This window comes from Buteo buteo, chromosome 9 (genome assembly GCF_964188355.1).
Source record: "Buteo buteo chromosome 9, bButBut1.hap1.1, whole genome shotgun sequence".
In the NCBI taxonomy this organism is placed as follows: Eukaryota; Metazoa; Chordata; class Aves; order Accipitriformes; family Accipitridae; genus Buteo; species Buteo buteo.
The window spans coordinates 40,274,716-40,301,736 of record NC_134179.1 but is presented as its reverse complement, the minus strand read 5'-3'; the positions used below and the strand labels follow the sequence as shown (position 1 = coordinate 40,301,736).

Below are 27,021 nucleotides of genomic sequence, written 5' to 3'. Positions count from 1 at the left end.
ATGTTTGTGGACAGCAGGGCAAGGCCTGATCGTCACAGGCAGCAGAGCAGCCAGGGATGACTTCCTCAGCTCCATGAGAGAGTGCCCCAAAGAGGATCCACTGCAGGGTGTGGAGCCTCTCATTCCTCTGTGGATGGAGAAGAGTCTCCTTGTGCCCTCACCTCCCCCCATCCACCCCACAGCAACATCCTTCTGCTTTGGCCGCTTGGCGAGTGTCCACAGGGGGAAGGACCACAGGGAGGCAAGGCTTGAATGCAGCAGAGCTTTAATGAGTCAAAAGAGGGCAACGAGTTCACTCCAAGTGGAGGACAGAAGTGCAGGGAGTGCTGGGGACAGCCGAGAGTCTGGAGTCCTTGGCCATGGGGAAGTTCCTGCATCATGCCTGCCCCGTGGAGGGAGAGGAGACAGATGGTCTCTACCAGGCTGGTCTTGGGGAGACGGTGTGGGCAAGGCGATAGGCAGCCACAAAGAAAAGGGAAAGAAAGGCAAAACCATTCAGGTATACTGAAAACAGCATCCAAAGACGGATCCTCTGCCCAGCACCATGTTCTGAGTTCCTCAAGGTGTCACCCTGGGGCTTTTGCAGCATCTTTATCTGGAGATGGGGCACCTCCTGCCTAGTAGCGTCTGGAAATGCCAGAGAGGTCACAGCACCCAGAGTTGATTGGCACTCCATCACAGCTGAGGATCCTGCCAACAGCAGCGGAGGTGGAGGAGCCCACAACGGTGTTCTGCGGGAAGGAGCTGAGGATGGGGCCGGGCAGGGTCACCACCACAGCCGGGGGCTCAATGACAATGGTGGAGTTCTGGCACTGCCTGACACAGGGCTCGTTGCAGCTGTTGGCCAGCGGGGTCGGGCCACAGGGCCGGCATGGCAGGCACTGGTTGTAGCAGGACATGTCGTGGGGCTGGAGGTGCACCTGGGACAGAAGCAGGGAGGAAGTAGAGCACAAGGGTGACTGAGGAGCAGCCTGGTTACCCTGTCACAAAGGAGCCAAGGCCAATAATGAGTGGGGAGCAGAGGCTCGGCCAGAAGACACGCAGCCTTCATTGCCCTACAAAGAACTGCCTGACCCAGGGAGACTCTCTCCTAATTCATAAACCAAAGCGCCCCTCGACCACGTCCCAGCCTCTCTCCAAGCATTCCTTCTCCCTGCTTCCCCCTCTCAGGACAAGAAGATCCAAACCCCAGCACAGGCCAGAGCCAGTATCAACGGAGAGGTCCATCGAGGAGACATCTCACTTTGGAAGAGAAGGAGAAGGGGCTTCAGACTCACCTGGTTCCCAAGGAGAAGGAGGCAAGAGGAGTGGATGAGAGAGCAGGGACTTGGGCTGCCTTTTATACCTGCCCTTCATTGCTGCAGGACCAGAGGCAGAGGTAACAATTTTCGGACAAGCTCATCTTCAATGCAAACCGTCGCAGCTAATGATATGGGCTGTGCTTTGGTTTCCTGCACTGCTGCCTTTTCATTTCCAGATTTGTTCCATGCCCATTCCCCAAAGAAGGCTTCTTCTGAGCAGCGGGATGAAAGGCCCAGGATTTCTCGGGCAGGAATGCAGCAGTGCAGGCAGAAGACACAGCTCAAGTGCTGGACAGGTCCAGAGCAGACAAGTGACATCAGCCTGGCTCACCCTGTTGGGGCTGTTTGAAGTGTCATTCTCAGGAAGGAGCTCCAGCAATGCTCAGCTGGCTGTCATGGTCTCCTGTACATGAGCACGTGCCATGTCCTGGTCTTTCCTTCCCTCCTCAGCTCAACCTGATGGTCCATTCTTGTTCTTGCCTCCCCAGGTGTGTGCGTTGTGCTCCTAGGTTTTGACCCCCTCCTGCCTAACACTGCCCAGTCCCCAGGGGTCCTCAGCACGGTCCATGGTTCATGGTGTTCTTGTGTGTGTTCTTGTCTTGCGTGTACTTGTAAGCAACCAGGTTTGTGTGGATGCACGTGGAAGCACCTATACGTGTATAATCCCAAGCTGGGGGGCATGAGCCCATGTCTGTGTGTCCTTGTGTGTCCCTCATCACAAGGGAATATGCTGCTCATGGCAGGGACACTCTCCACTGCTCTCTCCAAGAGCACCGCAGAGCAGCAGGTTCCCAGGGTCAGAAGGAGCCTGAGTGCAGCTGAGTGGTGATGGCACCAGACTGCTAGAGAACTGTCCAGGCAAGAGGCACTGAAATGCAGCCAGTGTCTCCTGAGCCCTCCTTTCCCTGCCCCTCCAAAGCTCACGCTCCACTGCTGCTCATTTCAGGCCCCAACAAGGATGGTTTCACACCAGTTCTGATCCACAGTTTAATTCAGTGGAAACGATACTGGGAATACCTCAGCATGGCTGGCAGTCTTCCCTGCTTCTCTTTCCAGTCCAGGACACGGCGGGTCTCCCCAGTGCAAGATGGCTCAAAAGGATGGGGATTGCTTTCTGGGGAAGGAGAAGCTGAGGAATCCTGCTGACCTTGCGCTGGCCATCCCTGAGTGGATCTGCTTCCAGTGCAGGGTCAGTGGTGCCTGGGGCCGTGCACAACCTCTCTCATGTCCGTGTCAAGGCCAAATGTACTTGTGCAGTTCATTGGCCTGGTGCTCTGTCAGGCAGGGACTGAGACCTGGGATCAAACAAGTACTGAATGAAAGGAACACGGATCCTGATCTCACTGTGCTGTGAGTGGAAGGCCAGACCCTGTGGCCTGCACAGGAAAGGCAAAGAACTGGTGACTGCTTGGGACTTCAGCCCACAAGGACCTTCCTGCCCCACATTGGAATCTCAGTCTGAGAGCCCAGCAACTGCCCCTGGGAGGGAAGGGGCATTGGATTCGAGACCGCATCCCCCAAAGCCAGCTGCTGTCCCACAGGGGTGTCCAGAACAGACCCTCTTTCTGACAAGGGCCGTGCACAGCGGGTAAATTTTCTGAGCCCATCTCCCTGCCTGAATGGCTGTCAGCCTGAGGCCAGGACCATCTTGGACTCAGTGCAGTCAAGTGCAGTACTTTCCCCCTTCCCTTTAGTGACCTCGGTGAGATCAGTGCCAGGCAGCTCTGCTGGGAGAGCTCAGCCAGGGCTGATTCCCCTCCTCGTGGGTCTGCTTTTGAGCTGAGGCTCTACTGCATCTGAGCGCCAGACTCATTGCTTCCTCATCAGGTAACAGGCACTGTGGAAAAAGGGAAGGGCAGGGGAGGTGTGTACCTAGAGTTTAGCAAGACCTTTGACAGCCTCTCCCATACTTCCTTGATGACCAAATTGCAGACGCATGGGTTCAGTTAGAGGATGACAAGGTGGGTGGGAAAATGGCTGTTACTGCCAGGCTCCGAGAGTTGTGACCATGGTGCAAAGCCCAGCTGGCCAACACTTATGGATGGGCTGTAGTAGTCGGGATCAGTAGCAGGACCAATACTCTTTAACGTTGTCAGGAATGTCATGAGTGGGAACTCCCAGCAAGTCTGCGGATAACACCCAGCAAGGGGAATGGGCCGTAACTGTCAGACACGGCTCCTGTTTAGAGGACCCGGACAGGCTGGAGAAATGGGCTGACTGGAACTTCATGAAGGCCAGACAGAGCAAGGGCAAGATTTTGCATCTGAGGGAGAAACCAGCCTAGGCAGTCATGCAGGCTGGGAAGTGTTCAAGGCTGGACTGAACGTGACCCCGAGCAATCTGATCTAACGGGATCTGTTCCGAGCAGAGGGGTGATCCGTATGACCTCTGCAGGTCCCTTCCGACCTGCGTTCTGACTCAGTGATTCCCCCTCTCCCCTGCCCTGAGCCCTGCACTGCCATGGGCACATGTGTCCTCCGAGCCCCTTGGCCACAGCACAACTTTCAGGCCCTGTGCCGCGAGTGCAGAGAGGCAGCTGAAGGGAGGGAGGCTCTCAGCCTCCTCCCTGCCATCCGCAGGAAACCAGTGGCTGCTGCTGGCAGCCCCTGAGCTCGGAGACAGCTCTGGGAAGCTGGTCCATCTCCCGGGTCAGGGCCCTGCTGCTGTGCCAGGCTGCTGCTGTGCCCGGCTGCTGCTGTGCCCGGCTGCTGCTGTGCCAGGCTGCTGCTGTGCCCGGCTGCTGCTGTGCCAGGCTGCTGCTGGCGCTGCGCAGGCTGCTTCTTGCTGGGGAGGTGTCCTTGCCGGAGGAGCGGGAGAGGGCATTGCCCAGGAGACAAAGCGGTGCCCGTGCAGAGCCCCTGCGCCCTCGCAGCCCGGGCGAGACCCCGAGCGGCGCCGGCGCAGGGCTCAGCCCCGGGGCGGAGCTGGCGGAGGCGGCGGAGAGGAGGCGCCGCGGCCGGAGCAGAGAGCCGGGGCTGGCGGGGGGCAGCGAGGCGCGGGCGGCGGAGCGGCGGGATGCGGCGGTGCCGGGGCGCGGCGCTGGCGGCGCTGGCCGCGGTGCTCCTGGGTGCGCGGGGCTGGCGGCGGTGGACGGGGCCGGGGGCTGTGCCCGGGCTGTTCCTCTCCTTCTTCAGCGTGTCTTTCCCCCTCCCTGCCTCTCTGTCTTCCCTCGTTCCCCTTCTTCTGAATTCGACCCTTCATCCTTCGCTGCAACACACCCAACTCTCCTGTCTCCTCTCTCTCTCGCCATCCATCCATCCATCCGTCCATCCCTGCACCCGACTTTCATTCTAACTCTGCATGCATCAATTTCACATTCCCTCCCAGACCTCTCCCCTTGCTCCACACACCTACCCCAGGACCACTCTCCATCCCTGTTGATGGGCACATGTCGCCATCCGTTCCAGTCCAGCTCTGTCTCACTGCCACTGTTCCTGACAGTTTCTCTGGGAAAAGAGCCACCAGAGCTGAGCGATCTTTGGTGATCTTTGGTCTTTCCTTCTCCTTTCTCGCCAGTGGCTGTGGCCAGAGCCCAGGTGCAGCAGGAGGCGTCGGCGGAGACCACCGAGGGCACCAGCATCAGCATCAACTGCTCACACCCCAACATGCAGAGCGGCGACTCCATCCACTGGTACCGTCAGCTCCCGGGCCAAGGCCCCGCATTCCTCGCGCTTGTTTACAAAGACTCCAAAGAGCTGTCGGACCCGCCGGGGCGGCTGTCGGTGGCGGCAGACCGCCGGTCCAGCGCCCTGTGGCTCGCCCGGCCCCGGCGCGGGGACGCGGCCGTGTATTACTGCGGCCTGAGAGACACGGGGAGAGGAGCCGGGGCTGCGGCCGGGCACGAACCGCCGCGGGCGGGGCCGGGCCTGCGGGGCGGGGCGGGGGGGGGGACAGCCCCGGGCGGGGCCGCCAGGGGGCGCTGCCGCTCCGCCCGCCGGCACCGCCTCGCCCCGCCCGGCCCCACCCGGCCCCGCCCTGCTCTGCCCGGCCCCGCCCGCCCCCGCCCAGCCCCGCCCATCGGGCCCCGGGGCCGTTCCCCCGCCCGACCGGCACCGGCACCGCATTGGCACCCCCACTCTCCCACCGAGACGCAGACAGACATCCCCCGCGGGTGGTGAGACACTGCAATGGGTCGCACACAGAATCTGTGGATGTCCCGTCATTGGAAGTGTTCGTGGTCAGGCTGGACTGGGCTTTGAGAAACCGGATCGAGTGAGAGATGTCCCTGCCCTGGCAGAAGGTCGTCCTAGATGGTCTTGCAAGGTCCCTTCCAACCCAACCGATTGTAGGCGTCTCTGGCAGCCCGAGACATGCCCGCCAGTGCGGCGCTGCTGCTCTGCTCACCGGGGCCACCTTGCCCCAACCGGCCCCTCTCGGCCATGGGCCCCGGGAAGCTTCCCCTGCCGCCAGGCATTGTCATCAGCATCAGCACTGCCACCGGCATCAAGTATCGCCATCGCAATCGGCATCCAGCTTCTTATAGAATCATAGAATCATAGAATCATTTAGGTTGGAAAAGACCTTCAAGATCATCGAGTCCAACCATTAACCATGCCCACTAAACCATGTCCTGAAGTACCCTGTCCACTTGATTTTTGAATATCTCCAGGGATGGTGACTCAACCCCCTCCCTGGGCAGCACATTCTTCCAAGCTTCTCCATTGTTTCCCACCACGGGATCTCTTCCGGTCCTCGGAAGCCATCCTGCAGAGTCAGGAGTTTGAGCCCAACACAGACACGAGACAATGACGTAGAGGTGACTGAAACCCTCAGGCTTTCTCCATAGGTCCCAGACCATGAGGCTGTTGTAGCGGATTTGGCTCCACACCAAATGCAGAGCCTTTTGGTGTGCAGGTGAAGTCCCAGAGATGGGATGAAAGCTTGGACACACCTAGTGTCCGAGACACATTGGGGGCTCAAGGGGTGCCAAGGTCATGTCTCAGAGGCAGTCAGAAAGAGAATTGCTATGTTTCCCAAGGGGGTCGAAGGTCTGGGTTTTGCTGAAGCTGAAAGCTGTCCACTGACCAGAAAGGTTTCTGTACAGCTGGTCCCCAGGGAAGCCTGCATGGCTCCAGTAGCTCACTCAGCTGTTCCAGGTCCATGCTCCCAGGCTGCAGAAGCAGAGAGGAAAACCTGGTTTCTGCAAGGGCAGAGGCCCCTGTCCTGAACTGGCAAAGGACGCCTTCTCCAGGCATTCCTTGGATGGGCTTCCAACAGGCCAGGTTGCATGCTTGCCTCAGTGGTGGTGTCTGGGAGCCCAGGGCAGCACAAGCAGCTGTGCCCTTGTAGGAAATCAGACCAACTGCACTCTGAGATGTCTTTTTAAAAGGGTAGCCAGCCAGGGAAGTGATCCTTCTCCTCTGTCACTCATGAGACCATGCCTGGGGTCTTTTTATTTCTCACTTTTTTTTGACCCGGAAAATTCTCAAGTATTCTCAAGTACTGGAATGCACTCTTCACAGCTATTTTACAGGCTCTGGCCTTGGAAATTTTCCAGGCATGACAGGCACAGCCCTGAGCAGCCTGATCTAATGAGACCTGCTCTGAGCAGGGACTTGGAGGGGGTGACCTGCAGAGGACCTCTCCAACCTAAATTGTGCTATGGTAAGAGTAAAAATAGTGTGGCTACAAGGCTTTGTTAAAGGCTACAAGGAAGGAGAGGTCAAATGCAGATCCTACTTGTTTTGAGGAAACCGAGAACGGAAGGGTTATGGTCAAGTGAAAGGACTGTTTATTTGCATTTGAGTGGGGTTTTTTTTCCCCAACTAGCTTTTCAGAAGCTGGTTTATGAGCTTTATGAGATGGGATGGGCAGTGTGGCTGGAAATGTCGTTTGCTGGTTCCTGAGATATCTTCTCCTGAATAGAGGGAGAAAGTCCACGGTGCCTGGAGGGGCTGAGTGGGACAGTTGGTGTCTGCAGGGTTTGGGGTTGTTGACCATTGTGTTTGTGAGAGCTGCAGCCTTGGGGTGTGCTGAGAGGAGCTTGGGGCACCATACAGGAGCCAGGAGAGGCCAACTCAACCGTGGTCTTGAGGTTGGTGAAACAGGAGGCACGAGGCATCAAGGAAAGAGAGACTCCCAAGATGTTGCACAGGAGGATGTGCCAGTGAGCTTGGTCACCAGGTGCATGTCTGTCCCCCCTTAACTCCTCACCTTGGAAAAGCAAAGGTGGTGTCTGCAGGAGCAGCACGTGTCACTGCTGGAGGAGGGAGGACCACAGCATGGGCAATTCAAGCGTGCTAAGGAGAAGCATTTTGTCTTCCCTGTTTCATTCTTTGTTGCCCTTGCCGAGTCATTTCCGGCAGCTGTGCTCTCTCAGGGCTCTTGGTGGGGACGTGTGGCTTTTCTGAGTCTCTCTCACACATGCAGGAGGATTGGTCTCAGCATGCACCTCGGGTATCTCATCCTCGCTGCTTTCCTGAGGCAACCACTAGGTAAGCACTGCCTTTGACTGGAGGCACTACAGGCTCTTCCCTGGAGCCTCCACCTTGCTGTTCCCACCCATGGGGATCTTGCTGCAGAGCAAGACACAGGGAGCTTTCTCCTCTGGCACTTTGCATCCCCTCTTGTTTTGCATCTTGGAGCCTTTCCCTGCACAGCTGCTGACCCTTGCTTTCTTCCAGGCACCATGGGGCAGACCACCGTCACCCAGCAAGAAGGACAAGTCACAGTCAAGGAGAGAGACACCTTCCAGACCACCTGCACCTACCAGGTCACCAGCTTTGATGCATTGCTTTGGTACCAGCAGAGGAAAGGCCAAGCCCCACAGCTTATCTCATATCAGGCAGCAGCTGGCCCCAGGCGGAGTGGCCGTCTCACCACTGTGCTGAACACCACGGGGAAAAACAGCCTTCTCCGGCTGGAGGAAGTCGAGGTCTCTGACGCTGCCTTGTACCTCTGTGCTGTGCAAGACACCCTGGTGCAGGAAGCTTCCTTGGCTGTGCAACAAGCCAGGGGAGAGAGGGCATTGGTTTGTGTGAGGCTGAGCTTGGGGGAAGGGGCTCTCAGCTCTCCCCTGGCAGTGATGCTTGCCCTGTACACCCAGAGCTCTGCAGGTCAAAATCTTCTTCCAGGAGAGGACAGTGTCAGTGGCTTGAGAGGAGGAAGAAGGTGTTGAATGAGTCTCAGGTTCCCTCGTTTTCACCGCGGGTTATGTGGTTATTCTGCCCGTGGCTTTGGAGAAGTGATGGGCAATGTAGGAGGTTGGGACCACTTGTGCAATGGTTCCCTGCTGCTCTTCACTTTCTGGTTTTGTCTACTGCACGTTGCTTCTTCAGGTATTCCTGCAAACCTGTTCCTTAGAGTATCTGCTCCGGGATGTGTCCCTCAGAGGTCAGAGTTCAAAGTAAGATGAAAAATGTAACTAACGTGCCACAGAACAACGCTCCTTCCAGGAATTACATGCTTACAACAATTTTGGAAAATACTCAGAACTACTCTGTGGCTCCTCCACTTGCTACATGCCTACTTGCTGTGATCCAGAGGACCTGCTGTCCCCCAGTGCACTCTACAGGTCCTTGGAGGCCTCCTCATGCCCTGCCTCGTGGGCTTTCCCCAGCCTCGCCTCGTTTCTTCATCAGTGGGACCAGGCTGTACAAGTCTGTACAAGAGCACAGTGGGGGAAGAGAGCCCCAGGCAGAGGTGGGCAAGAGGCCATGCCAGGAGAAGAGCCACGTTTGAGGATAGCCGCTTCTTGCTTGGCAGAAGGCCAGGCACCACAGAGCAGCCATGGGGGCTTGGGCACTGGCTGCTGTCCTTGGGCTCCCTGTCCGGTGGGAGCTGGGGCTGTGTGAGAAGCATGAGGACCCTGGTGTGTGGCCTGTGTAACTGCTGGGCTGTGCAGGGCACTGTTTGGAGAGTGGAGGGTGTAGAGGGTGTGTAGGTACAATTTCCTTCCACACAGGTTGTCAGCTGTTGACCTCTCAGAGCCTCCAGCACCACCGGGCTCCTCACTGGGGGATAGCAGTGGTTGGGCTCCCCATCTGCAGGACCTGCTCTGAGGCCAAGGGGCCATACCTGAGCAGAGATGCCAGAAGGCAGGGCCTGATCTCCACTGGCTGTGGAGGAGCTGAGTATATCTTCCTCAGCTTCAAGAGGCAGTGACTGCAAGGGACCCATTGCCCTGTCTCCCACCCTCCCCTTCCTCTGGAAATGATGAAAAGTTCACTTGCGTCCTCACCTTCTCCCCCCACAACCAAAGGCAATGCCTTTCGTCCTTGGCACCACAAGACAATGTCCACCAAGAAAAGGATTACGTGGAGGCAGAGGCTGTGATGCAGAAAGCTTTAATAACTCTGAAGAGGGAAGGGAGTTCAATTCTAGAGGAGGCTGCCCGTGCAGGGAGAGCAATAGCAGCTGCTGAAAGTCTGCGCCCATTGCCCATGGTGGAGATCCTGCAGGACATCCGTTTGCTTGCACCGCAGAGAGAGTGGGGTCAGCAGATGCCCCAGGTTGGGTCTGGGGATCTTACTGCCCAGAAGAACAAAAGAAGACAAGAAAGAGATCAGAGGTAGTGGAAGGCAGGGGATTTAGACTTTGGCCATGATTTCAGAGGGCCTCCGCTGCCCTCCTTTGGAAGGGCAGCACTGGATGTTCAGCCTCTCTGAAATGAGTGGCCAGGAGCTCCGTCCTCACTTCAGCATCAGCTGCTGGTTTTGGGGTGGTCCTTGTCCGGGCTGTCACCAGCGGCTTTAGCAGGGGGGGCACCTTCTGCCACAGTAGCGGCTGGTGATGCAGGAGAGGTCACAGCACCCAGAGTTGATGGGCACCCCGTCACAGCTGAGGATGCTGCCAACGGCAGCGGAGGTGGAGGAGCCCACAACGGTGTTCTGCGGGAAGGAGCTGAGGATGGGGCCGGGCAGGGTCACCACCACGGGAGAGGGCTGGATGACAACGGTGGAGTTCTGGCACTGCCTGACACAGGGCTCATTGCAGCTGTTGGCCAGCGGAGTTGGGCCACAGGGCTGGCAGGGCTGGCACTGGTTGTAGCAGGACATATCTCAGGTCCAGAAGTTTAGCTGGAGAGAGGGCAGAGAGGAATCACAGCATGGGTACATGCGAGAAGCCGTCTGCCATGAGTCCACCAGCAAAGTCAAAGGCACCTGCTGAGCTGGGAGGTAGAAGCTGGGCAGTGATGCTAAAGGGTTTCTGAGCCCTATCCAGACACGGTACTGCCGAGTGTCACCAGGCCCAAAGGAGCTGCTGACTACCTCTTAAAACAAGAGCCTTCTCAGCCAAGTCCCAGACACTCTCTGAGTGAGACCTTCACCTTTCTTCCCCCTCCCATGACAAGCAGCACCATGACCCAGCATAGGGTTGAGGAGCATGCAACTGCAGGAGCAGAAAGTAACATGAGGAAAGGCCTACAGACTCACCTGGTTCCCAAGGAGAAGGACGTGAGAGAGGTGGATGAGAGAGCAAGGAGCTGCGCTGGTTTTATGGTGGCCCTGACCTGCCCCAGGCCCAGAGGGAGCTTCTACGGAAGTGACAATTTTCTAAGGTGCTCATGAAGAACGGAAAACATGCCAGCTAATGACATGGACTGGGTGGTTGTTTTCCCGGATGACACCTTTTCATTTCCTGGCTTATGCCGTACCCATGCCCTCATGGAGGCTTCTTCTGAGTGCTGGGATTGAGAGGCCCCAGGATTTGCAGGACAGGAATGCGGCGTTGCTGGCAGAAGACTCAGTTCAGGTGCCAGATAGGTGCAGTGCAGGCAAATGATGTTGGCCTGGGGCACGCTGGTGGGGTTGCCTGTGGCCACGTTGACAGGAATGGCCCAGCTGCTCCCAGCCCTGCAATCCCTGGCTGGTCACCCCAGGGCTTCCCTGTGTGAGGACGTGCCGTGTCTTTCCTTTTCCCTCCCTCCCTCCTTCCCGACTTGCTCCAATGTTCACTTGTGGTCAGCTTCCCAGGCAGGTGGGCTGCACTGCTGGGTTTCAACCCTCTTCCTCCTAAACCTGCCCTCTGGAGAAATTTGTTGACCTCTTTTGGCATCTTACTGTCAGGGGATTCCAGGGATCACAAGGGCCCTTAATGCAAATTGTTTTTCTGAGCATGCTGGGGCCGTGAACACATCTTCCACAAGGGTAGAAGATGACCACCTGGAAGGCACTTCTCGGTTACTGCAGCCCCCCCCAGGGCAAGAGGCGGTTGAACACAATGAGGTTGTTTCCCTGCAGAGGCTGCCTGCTGCACTCCCAGGTCCTGAAGGAGCATTTGAGAGTCCATTTTGGTCCCCACTCAGAAATGCAGCAGGAGCTGAAGGAGGCAGAAGTTCGCCCCATGGCTTCCATGCAGCATGTCAGGCACTCACCCTAACCCTAACCCTCTGGGTGATCTTCTAAAATAGTAGTTTAACCTTAAACAAGAGCTGAACCACATTCAGGATTATGCTAGTTCCTAGCAATAGGACCATACTGGTCTCAATATCCCAGGGGTTTTCAAATTTTCCCAAGTTCTCAAACACCATTTTAACTAGACTGGGGAAGAAAGGTGTCTCACCCATAGATGGGCTCTCTGAGGAGGAAGGGTGAATGGTGTAAGTGTTAATAGCTTCCCACAGAAGGCTCCCAAAGTATAGAGGTGACAACAATGCTGAGTGCAAACACCGGATTAGTCCCACAACCGATAATTTTATCATACCATAAGCCAGTATTACACAATACATCAAAGCGAAAACCTTAAACGAATGATAAGCGGCAGCACAGGGACTACATACAGCAAGTGAGGTGATGCATAAGAGAACTCTAAAAACAAGTGCCACAACTCTAAGAACTCATAAATCAACATAGTGACCAGCGGCTATTAGACCAATGTAATAAACGCTTGTAAGAAATTAATTTTAACAAGTGCTGGTTAGGGTTGTCATTATCTCAACCCTTTGAGCCCCACATTAGGCACCAAAAGGACTGCCGTGGTTTAACCTCAGCCGGCAACTAAGCACCAGGCAGCCGCTCACTCACTTCCCCCCCACCCCAGTGGGATGGGGGAGGAAACCGGGAGAAGAAGTAAAACTCCTGGGTTGAGACAAGAACAGAATAGTACAGAAAGGAGGAAACATACTTTGAGTAGCTGTCGTCATGGGGAAAGATCTATCTTCATATTTTTCAAAACACATCAGCATCTGATCATTTTGTACTAGATTGTTGGAATACAGTTTTAAAATCTGTTTAAAAGGTAATCTGTTGTTACACTGATGTAGAAAAAAGACACTGTGATATCCACACGTGTCCTGTGTTTGGCTGGAACAGAGTTAATTTTCACTAGAAGCTAGGAGGGGACACAGCAAGGATAGGTGGCCCGAATTAGACAAGAGGATATTCGGTACCATATGATGTCATGCTCAGTATATAAACTGGGGGAGTTGGCCAGGGGGAGGGGGGATTCTGGGCTCAGGAACGGACAGGGCCTGGGGTTCCAGGTGGTGAGCAATTGCATTGTGCATCACTTGCTTCGTATATTCTTCTATTAGTATTATTGGTTTTATTATTTCTTCTCTCCTTGTGTTGTCCTATTAAACTGTCCTTCTCTCAGCCCACAAGGTTTTTATCTTTTTCTTCCAAACCTCTTCTGCATCCCACCAGGGGGGAGGAGTGAGCAAGTGGCCATGTGATGCTGAGTTGCTGGCTGTGCCTAAACCACGACAGCAGTCCATGGAGAGGTATACTGCAGTTGCTTCCTCTGCAAAGCACTATCCATAGCATCGTGTTTTAAAAAGGCCGTGATGCCTTCAGGAAAGAGAGCACTCTTTGGAGGGTGCGCACATGAGTCAAAAAACTCTGTGTGGTGCTGATGTGCCAAGAGAAGTGCTAGCCGGTGCTCTCCAGGCTGGTTATGAGGATGTGTATTCACCACCACTCTCACGGGTCTTGGATAAACATGGGCCCGAGGGAGACAGTTGCTCGGGTAAACACCTAGAAATGTTTGCCTGGTCTACGGCTCTGCTGAGAACAAACAAAAGAGCTTGGTCCACCTCAGATTTCTGTCTGAGACAGGAGATAATTCTACCCCCAAAGCATCTACCGATCATTGCCGTAATTTAGGCAAGGGATGTGTAGGAGGTCTCAATCCCAGGCTCAGACCTGGAGCTGGGTCTCAGAGCAAGGCCAGACTCAAGAGAGGACAAGGTGAAGGCTCCAGCCAGCGACTGCCGTGGACTATCTAGGAGCCTGGCCAGGCCAGGAGGATAACAGTAGCCCAGGCCAGACACAGGCACAGATAGGGCAGAGCTGGGGCAGGCCTGCGCTAGGCCAGAGCTCACATAGGGACCGTGGGCCAGGAACCGAGCCAGAGCTGGGACCCATGGTTGCACTGGGTCTAGGTAGGCTTGGTCCTGATGCTCATTGTCCCTGAGTTACCACCTGACTCAGCACTGCCTCCCACAGAACCCAGCCTGGGGAGAGCTGCCCCCAGTCCTCACCCCACGTAGGAATCACTCTGTCCCCTGTGCTGGTCCTGTGGTGTTGGTGGTGTGTGAGGTCTGTGTGAGGGCAAACCCCCACACCACAGGGTCCCAGGGTCTGCAGCTGTGGGAAGGCATTTGCATCGGCACCGGCACCCTCGCACTCCCACCGGGACGCAGACAGACATCCCCCGCCACAGCGGGGAGGAATCGCGACCGGAGCGGTGGCGGTGGCCGGCGGTGCCGGGAAGGAGCGATTGCAGCCGCCGGCCCCGCTGGCTCCCGGCGAGGAGCAGCGCCTTTCTGCTCTGCCCAGGGAGGCGGGCAGCAGAGGTCCTCCTGCCCACGGGCAGCCGGGCTGCCCTCGGTCCTTGTGCTCGAACCGGGCATTGCTGCGGATCAACGGGCAGGGCCTGGGATCTCTTTCCTGTAGAATTCGCTACATATCAAGGTGCCACGCTTAGATCACTGGGCGGCCTGGACCAGGGAAAGAGACAGATAACACACACAGTGTGAGCGCCAACTTCCGCCTTTTATTGCGCTGTTAATTCCTTTTATACTAACAAGGGGAGGTGGGGCTACACGTACATCACAAGGCTGCGACTGACCCTCTAACTTTCCGTGCCATCGCGAGATCTTCCGAACGCCAAACCCTACATCTCTCCCCTCCCCATGACGAGTTGGCTTCTATTGTTATGAACAATTCCACACAAAGAAATAACGATATAAAGTGCCATGAGTAGAAACATATCTCTACAACTACTTTAAAACACTCTATCTTAAACACCCGTAAATGCCCCATTTACCCTGCAGAGCAAAGAGCTCCTTTATAGAAAGTCACACAAGAGGTAGATTGAAAGTTAAGACTTGGAAAGAGTTACTTCTATTACTCTATAAGGCTTATCGTTGGTGCGCTGATGTTAAGGCTTAATGTCCGAGGCACCTAGATTCCTGGCCGCGAGTTCCGACAGTCGGATCCCATAAAGGCACGTATTGATGGACTCTGAGAGGGATGTCATCCGGATACCCAAGGTGTCACAAGCCAGGACAGGATGACAGCAATCTGTAAGAAAACTCAAACACTACGAGGTTAAGGCAGGACGAATCATACGACTAGGAACCCATTTCAGGACCCCTTCAGGTGTCTGTACACAGGCATACCCTCGCCCGCGCTATGTTTAATCAAAGTATGCTTAACACACTTTTTACCTAAAGCAAGTACTACATACAAGTACTGGCTGTATCAATAAGTGGATTCCGCACTGACTCACAGCATTCTGTAAGTTCTCAAGGACTTTCCAGTGAAACGCCTCTCTCCCTCTCTTTTTTTTTTTTTTTTTTTACTCCCCTCCAATGCCTCTGTAAGGTGTCCTGTCCCTCCCTTGCCTGTCTCTGTGGCGCGCTTCTCGATGGCCGCCGTATCGCACTATCCATCCTCTCCTCATCAGAATAACCGGAGTCTATAGCTGCTGGTACCGCGCGCCAGTTTCGGAAGGGCCCAGCCGAGGGATTAACCCGTTCCAGCACAGGAGCGGCAGATGGCGCAGTTGATGGCACAGCAGGAATAGGCTCAACAGGGCCAGGCCCCACAGGCAACGGCTCGGCCGCCACAGGCAAAGGCCTGGCCCGCACAGGCAAAGGCCCAGCCGCCGCAGGCAAAGGCCTGGCCCGCACAGGCAAAGGCCCAGCCGCCGCAGGCAAAGGCCCGGCCGCCGCAGGCAAAGGCCGAGCCGCCGCAGGCACTGGCACAGCCTGCACAGGCACTGGCTCGGCCGCCACAGGCAAAGGCTCGGCCGCCGCAGGCAAAGGCCCGGCCTGCACAGGCAAAGGCCCAGCCGCCACAGGCACTGGCTCGGCGGCCACAGGCAAAGGCACAGCCTGCACAGGCACTGGCTCGGCCGCCGCAGGCAAAGGCTCCACCGCCGCAGGCTAAGGCCCAGCCGCCGCAGGCTAAGGCCCAGCCACCACAGGCAAAGGCCCGGCCGCCGCAGGCAAAGGCCTGGCCCACACAGGCAAAGGCCCGGCCGCCGCAGGCAAAGGCCCGGCCGCCGCAGGCAAAGGCCGAGCCGCCGCAGGCACTGGCACAGCCTGCACAGGCACTGGCTCGGCCGCCACAGGCAAAGGCTCGGCCGCCGCAGGCAAAGGCCCGGCCTGCACAGGCAAAGGCCCAGCCGCCACAGGCACTGGCTCGGCCGCCACAGGCAAAGGCTCCGCCGCCGCAGGCTAAGGCCCAGCCTGCGCAGGCAAAGGCTCAGCAGGCAAAGGCTCAACCTGCATAGGCTCGGCAGGCAAAAACTCAGCCTGCTCTCCCGACAAAGGCGCCTGGTTTCCCTCGCTGGGGGGTGGTTCCCCCTCTACTACAGTTTTTAACCCTCTCAGCTTCCTGAGCTCCCCCTCCGGGGGCGTTCTTTCCTCCCATTCCTTCACCTGACGGTATAAATCCCCCTTAACATCCCCGCCGGGAACCCAGTCCAGGAGGCATTCCCGCAACTCCTTCAGAAGATCCTGCCGTAACTCCTCCCATGCACGCCGCAGAGAGGGTCCGTCCAGTCTCGCAGGTACCGTCTCCACCGGAAAAACCCCCAGCTCCGCTGCACCCTCTGAGTCCACGCTATCAGTCAGAGAGGAACCGCTCCGCGAGCCCCGCTCCACAACCACCCACTCCATCTGATCTTGAACCACCGTCCCTGGGGGCACTGTCCCCCGTTGTTTTCGAACCGGCGCTTGACTGAATCAACATATCCCGAACCACCCCCCAATTTGGGGGACTAAAGACTTCTGTGGGAGAACTCATCCCTCCCCGGCGCAGCACCCATTGGATGCATTCGCCCGTGGGGCCCCTCCTAATCGTTCTGCGGGCACCCACCTCATTAGCCAACTCTTTCAACCCCCTAATCACTTGCACAAGTTCCATCGTCGCCACGGCAACCGATCACGTAGCGTTCGGTACATATCAAGGTGCCAGGCTTAGATCACTGGGCGGCCCGGACCAGGGAAAGAGACAGATAACACACACAGTGTGAGCGCCAACTTCCGCCTTTTATTGCGCAGTTAATTCCTTTCATACTAACAAGGGGAGGTGGGGTTACAGGTACATCACAAGGCTGCGACTGACCCTCTAACTTTCCGTGCCATCGCGAGATCTTCCGAACGCCAAACCCTACACTTTCCGACCACGAACATCACCAGGTCCTGTTGGAACAGAAAGAACTAACTGATAGTGCCAATACAAGCCGTTTCTTTGCAAACCACAACCAGATGTGGTCTCTTGCTGTTAACTTTGTAAACAGGCTCAGACATATAATTACAAACGCAATCCCCCAGCTCCACAGGCCGCTTCTCTCATGCTCCTACTGGTGTTGGAAAGGCATCCTGTAGAGCCAGCAGTTCTACCTCAGCGCCAACACGAGAAGGAGATACTGGTTGTCACAGACACCTTCAAGTGTATCACACAGTGGCTAGTGTTTGGGACATAGGGCTTGTTGCACAGGAGTCCCCTGAACCTCGGGTTGAGAGCCTTTGGTGTTGAAGCAAAGTGCAGGAGATAGGAGAGGAGCTCGAGCTGGGCACTTGTTGAAAGACACATCTGAGACTCAAGTTCAAACCTCAGGAGTGAGCCACAAAGAGGTCTGCTAAGTTGCCCTATGGGGCTGAAGGTCTGAGGTGAGTGGGAGCTGGAAAGAGGCCTGTGGCCATGGGGTCCTGGGCCCAGCCAGTCCCCAGTGAGGCCTGCGTGGCTGTAGAAGCTGTGAAAGTGCATATTCACAGGCTTCAGAGGCAGGGAGGAAAGGTTCCGCCCTCTTCCCTGCCTCAGCTGGGGACTGTTGTGGCAGCTATGGTTGTATTACAAGGGGACTCCTGGCAGGTTTGCAGTCATTGGAGAGCAGAGGGCAGCCCACCGTCCTTCTGCCATGGCCTCGACTGAAAGACAGGACCCTGAAGGCCTTGTGGGAGCGGGGTTGTGAATGGGGGCTGCTACACTATCACCTGCTTCCTGCAGTCCCTGCCAACCGTGTGAGCATAGGGCCCTGGGTGCAAGTGGCAGAGGAGCCCTGCTCCAGGCAGCAGACATCAGAAGACAAGAAAATCAAGTAGCCCTTTTGCTTGCCTGGCTATTGGGGTTCTGGGGCCCAGGGTGGGACAAGCAGCTGGAGATTGTGGGTAATGTGGGTAGGTGAAGGGACACAGAGGGAGTGCCTGTACAGCAGAGAGCTGTGTTGCCACATCCTCCCCCTGCCAGAGTGCGGGAGTGCGTCTGTCCCTGTGCGGCTGGTTTCTGCAGCAGATGCTCTTTACCGAGACGTTTCTCTTCAGGTTCCTCCTCTATGGCCAGAGGCAAAGGGAGGGAGTGTGCGACACCTGGGCCCAGGCACTTCAGTGTGTGCCTGGTCCTTTCTCCATGTGTGCCTGGTCCTTTCTCCATGCAGACAGTCCCAGGGACAGGGTGGATGTGGGTGGGTGCAGGGGTGCCTTCTCCATCTCCTGCAGAGCTGGGTGCAGGTCTGTGCAGCTGGCTAGGTGGTTGATGTCAGGACACTTTCACAAAGGATGCCTGTCCCTCTGATTGACAGGATTTAAACCATGAGTCTGTTATATCTCCAGAGAGCCTTCTTGTGGCAGAGGTTAGAGGACAGACCCAAAGAGGCCTGCCTGGAGCAGCAGGGAGAGAGTTTTGCTCCACCCTCTGGGCTGTGGCTTGGAGGCCTCTCTGATCTGGCAGAGGCAGAAGAGGTGAAGCTGCAAGCATTGGGTCCCTCCTGCTGACAGGTCCCTGGGCCCCCCATGAAGGGAGAGCGTGACACAGTCCTGCTTTTCCTGGCAGCACTGGTGGGACTGGCAGACTTTGGTGAGATGTGACTTTCAGGCTGGGGAGAATGAGGCAAGACTTTATGCAGTTGGTGGTGGAAGTGGGGAGACGTGAGTCCTGTTTGCCTGGGGGATCTGGGAGTGTTTCTGTAGGCAGAGCAGGGGCTGCAGGTGGGTACAGCAAATAACGTGGGAGATGTCATGAGTAATGGGCATCAGAGGAGGAATAAGACCTCGCCTTAAACTTGCAGCTACTGAGCATTCTTGAACGTGCTGCTAATACACATGAAGCCTGAAAGAGGGAAAGATGCTAGGGAATGGAGCAGTGTGGTGTATAGGAGCTTCTCTCCTAGACATACTGGATAAAATGCTACTAATCTCTGTAGGGTTGGTCATAAACCTTGTGGGACAGGGAAGGCTAACTCAATGCAAGAAGAGCTGAAATGCCTTACAAGGTCAACAGAAGAGCAGAGGATGCGGTGTGTCATATGGAGGAACTGTTCTAGCAAGAAGATAGCAAGAAGATATGGTCAGAGGTGGGAGAGGAACAGTTCATGTCCTCTGCTGCTGAAGGAGAGGCCAGCAGTTAGCATAGATCAGAGGCAGATATGGGTAGAACCAGTGGACTGAAAGACCAGTGAGTATTGCTGAAAAGCAGGATGGTCTGGGGGGTGAGTAGTGGCAAGAACCTGCAGAAAGAAGTGTGCAGGGACAAACAGCTCAGCGTTTCAGAGACTAGGAAAAGTGAGCTGGAAAGTGGGGAGAGTGAGCAAGCTGATGAAGTGATAGATGGACAGGTAGACAAGCAAGCAAAGCTGAAAGCCCTGTCTGGATTTACAGGTCATGCCCAAAAGGACTCTGTGCTCCAGTTTCCAGCAGAAATTACCATCCAGGCAGGGGGGAGCACAGCTCTGCACTGCAATTTCTCCACCAGCTCCGCCAATCCCATCATCTACTGGTACCAGCAGCGCCAGTCCCAGTCCCCTCAGATGCTGCTGCGGGTCAACAAATGGAAATCTCGTGAGGATTCAGGGAGATTCTCCTCTACACTGACTGTGGAGACCTCCCAGGTGCTTCTGAATGTGCGGGATGCCGAGCTCCAGGACAGCGCTGCCTATTTCTGTGCACTGAGCACACACTGGTGCCCACAGCTTGCAGCACTGCACAGAAACGTGGGGGGTGCTCTGAGGAGCAGTTCCCTCCCTGCCACTGCTTGTCTGTAGCTCTGAGCTCAGCCTGCACAGCCGCAGCACCTGGGGACTGTGGTGAGGCTGGGCTTCTGCCTCCCCAGCCTGTACTGCTGTGAAGTATATGTCACCATGACTTTGACAGCTGCATCTAGAACCAGGGTCTTTGATGATGAAAAGAGTCCAGGAAACCTGACTTGGGGCAGAGTCATTGGAGGCTGCACCGTAAACAAGCCAAGCCAGGCTTGTAAATGCCCTCTGCTTAAAATGGCTGGTACACAGCAGTGAGGGCTCAGGGCAAGTAACCTATCAGCTCGTTGTCCTGTTCCCTTTCCCTGTGCCTCCGCTGATGGCCATAGCTGGAGAACGAAGCTTGTGGTAGGAGGCACAACTGCTCTTATGGTTTTGCCGTTAGGCCATAGTAGCCCAAGAAGGGAAGAGCCCTTCCTTGCCCCGCATCTGGGCATCAGCAAGTGAAAAAGACCCATCAGCCAGGTGCTGGACAAGATTCTCTGTTCAAACCCTTCCCACCCTCATCCACTGCCAGAGAGTGGTCCCACCCTTTTTCATGTCTTTTCTCCTTCTCAGGGAAATCGCCAGGGCTCAGATGGGAAGGAACCCCTATGTCCATGAGTCCATGCTGGCTTCTCTGCCCAACAGCTGGCAATCACTTCTCAGTGAACTTCTTTCCACCCATAGGCAACAGGAATGGTTCTGGGGACCTATTCTCAGGCAATCCCACCCCAGCACTGCATGTGGAAGCTCAGCTGGAGGGTACTGGCTTTCCAGCTGGATCCCACCCTATGAAGTGGAGACTGTTGCTCATGAAGTATCATCCAGTTCACCTGAGAAAGCCTAAAGTACTTGGTTGTTGACCTACTGCTGTTCCAGAATGGCCTGCCTCTGGCAAGTGGCATGGGTCTGCTCTGCCAGCCCTGTTGGAGGCTTTGCATGCCCCTGTTCATCTCAGAGGGCATTGTCTCAGACAGCGTTGATGAGGAATGGACATCAGCCCTCAGTGTCCTGCACTCCACTGTGTCTAGGGTGCCTTGGACATTTCAGGTCCTGCTTTTGGCTGCTCTCCAGGGCTGCAGAGGGCTTCAACAATCCAGAGACACAATTCTTCCCCCAAAAGCAACATCATCCCTAAAGCAGGGTTGACAAGCAGCAATGGCTACCTGAGGACAGATCCAGGCTCAGGCTCTTTCTCCAGCCTCAGTGGATTTCCCAGGGTTTTCCCAAATGCCACTGAGAAAGAGAGCACAGCTGAGAAGGGTGGGCATCAGCCTGTCCTTGGGTACTGGTGCCTGGGCCTGGCTGCAGGTCTAAGAGCCAAGTGGCCAAGGAGAGGTCAATACGGGAGGTTGGTGAGTCGCCTCCAGAAGCACCATTGCTTCCAGAAGGGAGGAGAAGACGTTCAGAAGACATTCCAGACTCCATCACCTCCCTTGGAGAGCTCTACACTCAGGTGAATTCAGTCCCACACTGTTCATAAAGGTGTATCTGCCATGTTGGTGCCTCCTCCTTATGAAGTGGTCACATGGACTGCCTTCACTGTCAGTTTGCAGAACAAAGAGCTTTGAGAATGTGATTCTGAAACAAAAACCGTAGGAAGGGGAAAAGCAAGTGCCCTTTGGAAGTGCTAATGTCCTCCCAATAAGGGTAAGGAGACACTTGCTACCCAGCCTTTCACAGCTCTGCAGATTTGGGTCTTTGCCGATCATGTTAAAGTGTTTCCACAGCAAAGCCCAAAATGGGTGGAACGATGGACTGTTAAAAACTGATGTGGGGTTTTAGATGTGGAAATACCCTGACACACCTAGCTTGAAGCACAGCAGTTTCCATATTTTTAATAAAAAATACATTCAGATACAGAAGAGAGAAAAGGAGGGGAATGTAAATTTTGCTGTCAGTCTTATGCTAGGAATAATGACTATAGGTAGAGAACCTAGACATTGCCAAATTTTATCTTGAACCAGAGTATGATTTGATGAAACAGCCACAAGAATGGGGCATAGATACATCTAGAAAACATCAGACTAAACAGAGAAATACATGTCTATTTCCTAAAGCAGTAAGCCAGCTGCTGGGACTTCTTTAGGGGATTCACATGAATCCCTGACAAAATGAAGCACTTTGCTAAGTGGAAGACAAACCTGTGGGAGGACCACTCCTCCAGCTCTGTTGGAGAACCATTTCTGGACGGGATTTGTGACCCTTTCCAAGCACTGGTCTTTAGAGCACTGTGAGGCTGTTGTGGTTTAACCCCAGCCAGCAACTAAGCACCACACAGCCACCCACTTACTCCCCCCTGGTAGGACAGAGGAAAGAATCAGAAGGATAAAAGTGACAAAACTTGTGGGTTGAGATAAAGACAGTTTAATAACTAAAGCAAAAGTCACGTGCGCAAGCAAAGCAAAACGCGAGGACTTCATTCACTACTTCACATTGGCAGGCAGGTTGAACACCTCCAGGAAAAGCAGGGCTCCAGGAAAGCAGGGCTCCATCACCCTTAAGTGTTACTTGGGAAGACAAATGCCATAACTCTGAACATTCCCCCCACTTCATTCTTCTTCCCCCAGCTTTATATGCTGATAATGACATCATATGGTATGGAATATCCCTTTGGTCAGTTGGGGTCAGCTGTACCAACTGTGTCCCCTCCCAACTTCTTGTGCACACCCAGGCTACTCCCTGGTGGAGCACTGTGAGAGACAGAAAAGGCCTTGACTGTGTAAGCGCTGCTTAGCAGTAACAAAAACATCCCTGTATTATCAACACTGTTTTCAGCACAAATCCAAACATAGCTCTATACCAGCTGCTATGACAAAAATTAACTCTATCCCAGAAAAAAACAGTACAGAGGCATTTTGAATTAACTCAGGAATGAACAGAGGGAGGTGGGAGCATAAGAAGTGAGGCTCAGCCCATCCTAAGATGGCTGTAAGGTGAGTGAGATCAGCTCAATGGGGAATTGGTGGCTTCTCACTACCTGTGATGCTCAGGTGCACTTCACTTTTTCTGAAAAGCCCACCCCATAGCTTGCCTCACTTCTTTGTTCCTGAGTGTGTAAATGAAGGGGTTCAACAAAGGAGTTACAACAGTGTTAAAGGTATTCACGAATTTGTTCAGATCCAGGGATTTCTGGGCTGATGGTTTGACATACAGGTACATGGTAGAGCCATACCAGATTGTGACAACACTGAGATGGGCAGAGCAAGTGGAAAAGGCCTTTTTTCGGCCATGGGCTGGCTGGATCCTCAGGATGGAAGAGATGATGTATATGTAGGAGACCAGGGTGACCACACAGGAGGCCACCACAACAATTATGGAGACAAGGAAGGTTGCCAGCTCCACATGCCATGTGTCACTGCAGGAGAGGGCAAGGCAGGAATCTATATCGCAGAGGAAATGATTGATGACATCTGGCCCACAGAACGTCAGCCTGGATGTCAGAAAGGCCAGCAATGAGACAACCAGAAAGCCTCCCAGGCAGGAGCTGAGCGCTAGCCGAGCAGAGAGGCCACTGTTCATGAGGGAGCTGTATCTCAAGGGGTAGCATATGGCTAAGTAGCGGTCATAGGCCATGACAGACAGGAGAAAACACTCAGTGGAGCCTAGGGAGAGAAGAAAAAACAACTGGAGGATGCAGACTCTGAAGGAGATGGTCTGGCTAGTCCCCAGCACGACTCCTATGGCTTTGGGAACAATGCCCGTAGTGTACCAGATCTCTAGAAAGGAGAGATTACAGAGGAAGAAGTACATTGGGGTCCATAGGTTGCTGTTCATCCACACCAGAGCTATGATGCATGCATTGCCTATTACTGTCAGGGAATACGTCAGTGCAAATACCACCACAAGGGAGACCCGAGAATGCCACGTGCCTGGGAAGCCAAGAAGGATGAATTCTTCCACACCTGTCCCATTTGCCATGTCCTCCCAAGTGTGGAGGTTCATCTGCAAAGAGAGGAATGTTTCTGTGAGCTTGCATGCCTGTGCTGGTCCTTCAGATGCTACTTCAGATACTACTAGATGCACTAGTAGTGAAACAAAACCACCATCCCTGCAACAGTAGTTGGTGCAGAGCATGGGAAAATGGCATCTACCCTAAGTTAAAATTGTCAGGGAAATCCTTTGCTGCAGAAACACATTTGAACAACTAGAACTGACCCTGAAGGTCAGGCCTACACCATCAAATGAAAGCGGAGAATTATTTATCAGATCAAGCGCAGGCATCTCCTTTAGAACATGGTGAATGCAATTGCTTCCCTGAGATGAAAATCCCATTTAGGAAACTCAATGGCAGGATGAGGGTCTCCAGCTACGTGAAAGGCTGTTGTAGAGGAAGGGAATGACATTACCTGCACTCTTCAAGGCAGGCAATACTGACTTGTGATTTCAGCCAATGAGACTGAGGGATGAGAAAACTGTCATGACAATGTGGTACTGGAAGAGAGTTTCTCACCTCTTCTAGGTGAGTTTATCACAAGAAATTTTGGACTGAGATGGCAGTGACACAGGGCAGCAGGCTAGTATGACAGTCATTACTCAAGGACTCATGGTCTTGTGTAGGTGCTTTCTTCCAAGTCTCAGCACAGGAAGCTTTTCAAATACCTCCATTTCCTCCACTGATGTCTGCTTCTCAGAATAGCTACTAGGGGTAGGATTCACCTCCGTAACTTTGCCATCTCAGAGTCAGGGGAAGGGCTTCTGCTGACGAAGCTGAAAGATCTACAGCGAAATACTCCTATCTCACCTCCTCAGCTTACACCCTTCTTTCTCCATGGACAGAGAAAAGGCACGAGGGAGACATGGCTTAGCTTGTCTTATATGCATGGCTAAAAGCCCTTTAGAAGTGCCAGGTTGTCTCTGAGGACTAAGGCAGGAGTCTAGCAAGCAGCTTAGATGAATAAGTCGGACATCTCAACTTGGGCAGACGTATCCATGCCTCAGTGGTTGAAGGCAAAATCCTCTTAGGTGAATCCCCACCAAGGCAGTTCTGCTGAGAAACCAGCTGAATTGCTGGATATAATCTATGCCCTCCCTGCAGACAAGGGAGGATTCTTGATCAGTTCTCTAGGGCAGAAATGATCTCATTCTTAGGTGAATGTCTAAGACAGATGGAGCTGAACCACCATCTGAAGGATCCCTTTCTCTCCTCTCTTCCTCCTTAGCAATACATACCAGAAATCTCATGTGGCTAAAGAGCAGAGGAAACCCCCTAAACCCAGCTCTCCTTAAATGTGCAAAGCATTGGAAGTCTATGCTAGAGCTCTTGGGCAGGCTTCACTCACCAATTCAGCCAATGGAAATGATCCAAAAGACATCTCTACATGCACCATCCTGCAGTTGAAGCCATGAAGCCATGGTCTCCTTCACTGAGGGAGAACATTGGAAAGAGGCTGATTTATTGGAGGAGCTCTGGATGCAGTGATGTCACAAGTGTGGATGAACAGCTCTCCCCTTGCCAATGCACTTCAAGCTGTACACTATTGCCTGACGTTATTTCCTCTCCATTTACCTAGCAGGTATTGACAGCTTGGGCTCCCGATTTTCTTTCCCCCTCACAGCCACCACTGTACTTCCACAAAGGGGATCCTCGTGTGCACACACACAGCGTAAAGTCTCTCCAATTCAGCTCCATATAGTGAGAGCATACATCAGAGAGTCACCAGCATCATTAGCATAAGAACATCCCCACACCCACCTCATTAACACACTGAAGCTCAAATTGGCCACACCTAGGAGACAAGTTTCTGTTTTCCTTCTGTGTGCCACAGGGAGTTTGATCTCTGGGGGATCTCATGGGCTTGTCAGAGGTGGATAATGCTCTCTCTTCACACAGGCCAATTAAAGAACAGCAATGCAATTCTCTAAAGTTGCTGTCAGGCTGGGTGTTTGCCTCCTGCCTGCAGCTGTGGTATGTGAACCTTGTCAGGAACTCAGTGCTCTCTTGTGTAGCCATTTGCTGACACGCAGGAGGTGTCTGAAATAGCTATGCCCAAGAGACTGGAAGTGTCAAGTATTTGGTGCTGGATAGTAATGTGGTCTTGAAACCTCCAGGGTGGGGACATAACTAAAGGCAACTATGGACACATGAATACAGAGGGAGTAAGGTAAGGGATTCACCTACCTCATTTCAGAGCCTCTAACTGCAGTTAAGGCCTAAGTCTTCAGTCTTCATTGAAGTAAAGATCTAAGTAAGATCTAAGCACAAAGTCAAGAGGTGAGCAGGGGAAAATTGATCTCCCCTGCCTCCAGAGCAGGTGTCTCCAGGTAAGCTTCTCATCTTTGCTCCATTCATTGTCATTTTCCAAATGTTCTGCTAGTTTTTCAGGATTCTGCACTTGTTCAAGGGTGAACTTCCAAAACACTGGAGGTGTTTTGCAACAACACCCTAGGCATTTGCCCATACTACCCCACGCACCCTGCCACTCATAATTATCCAGCCTCGGGGCAGACCTCTGGGTGATCTTCTAAAATAGTTGTTTAACCTTAAACAAGAGCTGAACCACATTCAGGAATACGCTAGTTCCTAGCAATAGGACCATACTGGTCTCAACATCCCAAGGGTTTTCAAATTTTCCCAAGTTCTCAAATGCCATTGTAACTAGACTGGGGAAGAAAGGTGTCTCACCCATAGACTGGCTCTCTGAGGAGGAAGGGTGAATGGTGTAAGTATTAATAGCTTCCCACAGATGGCTCCCAAATGTCCTTGTGTTACCATCAGCCTTCTCTCCCACACAACCCAGCCTGGGGAGAGGTGCACCCCCATCCTCACCCCATGTAGGAATGACCCTGCCCTCTGTCCTGGTCCTGTGGTGTTGGTGGTGTGTGAGGTCTGTGTGAGGGCAAACCCCCACACCACAGGGTCCCAGGGTCTGCAGCTGTGGGAAGGCCTTGGCCTGTGTGTAGGGAGCAGGGGTGTTGCACAGAACACAAGGGCTACTTCAGCCTCAGGGCTCTGGGAATGCTGAAGGGACTTGGTGACTGGGGGAAGGCACTCCAATGTGTGCCCTGGTGAGATCCCACCTGGAGTACTGAGTCCAGCTCTGGAGTCCTCAGCACAGGAAAGACATGGACCTGTTGCAGCTAGTCCAGAGGAGGGCCATGACAATTATTAGAGGGATGGAACACCTCACCTGTGAAGAAAGGCTGAGAGACTTGGGGTTGTTCAGCCTGGAGAAAAGCAGACTCCGGGGACACCTTATTGCAGCCTTTCAGTACTTAGAGGGAGCTTATAAGGAAGATGGGGACAAACTTTTTAGCAGTGTCTGTTCCAATAGGACAAGGGCTAATGGTTTTAAACTAAAAGAAGGTAGAT

General features: G+C 54.2%; 2 protein-coding genes, 1 pseudogene and 1 gene segment (V, D, J or C); 1 reads left to right on the top strand and 3 right to left on the bottom strand.

Annotated features, from left to right (window-relative positions):
• Nucleotides 1-260: 260 nt before the first annotated feature.
• Nucleotides 261-1,356, bottom strand: LOC142035019 (feather keratin Cos2-3-like). Its single transcript, XM_075036842.1, has 2 exons — nucleotides 1,278-1,356; nucleotides 261-952 (listed from the first exon to the last, which is right to left on the bottom strand). Exons 1-2 carry the CDS (start codon nucleotides 1,354-1,356, stop codon nucleotides 618-620), a joined length of 414 nt encoding a protein of 137 aa, XP_074892943.1. The 3' UTR covers nucleotides 261-617.
• A 2,960-nt stretch (nucleotides 1,357-4,316) lies between these two features.
• LOC142034895 (T cell receptor alpha variable 4-like) lies at nucleotides 4,317-5,517 on the top strand. The segment is given in 3 exon segments: nucleotides 4,317-4,368; nucleotides 4,818-5,174; nucleotides 5,444-5,517. Coding segments are annotated over 3 exon segments (483 nt in total).
• Nucleotides 5,518-9,991: 4,474 nt separating this feature from the next.
• LOC142034893 (feather keratin Cos2-3) lies at nucleotides 9,992-10,297 on the bottom strand. Its single transcript, XM_075036717.1, has one exon. It carries the CDS (start codon nucleotides 10,295-10,297, stop codon nucleotides 9,992-9,994), a length of 306 nt encoding a protein of 101 aa, XP_074892818.1.
• A 12,412-nt stretch (nucleotides 10,298-22,709) lies between these two features.
• LOC142035018 (olfactory receptor 6F1-like) lies at nucleotides 22,710-25,089 on the bottom strand (annotated as a pseudogene).
• Between the last annotated feature and the right edge of the window lie 1,932 nt (nucleotides 25,090-27,021).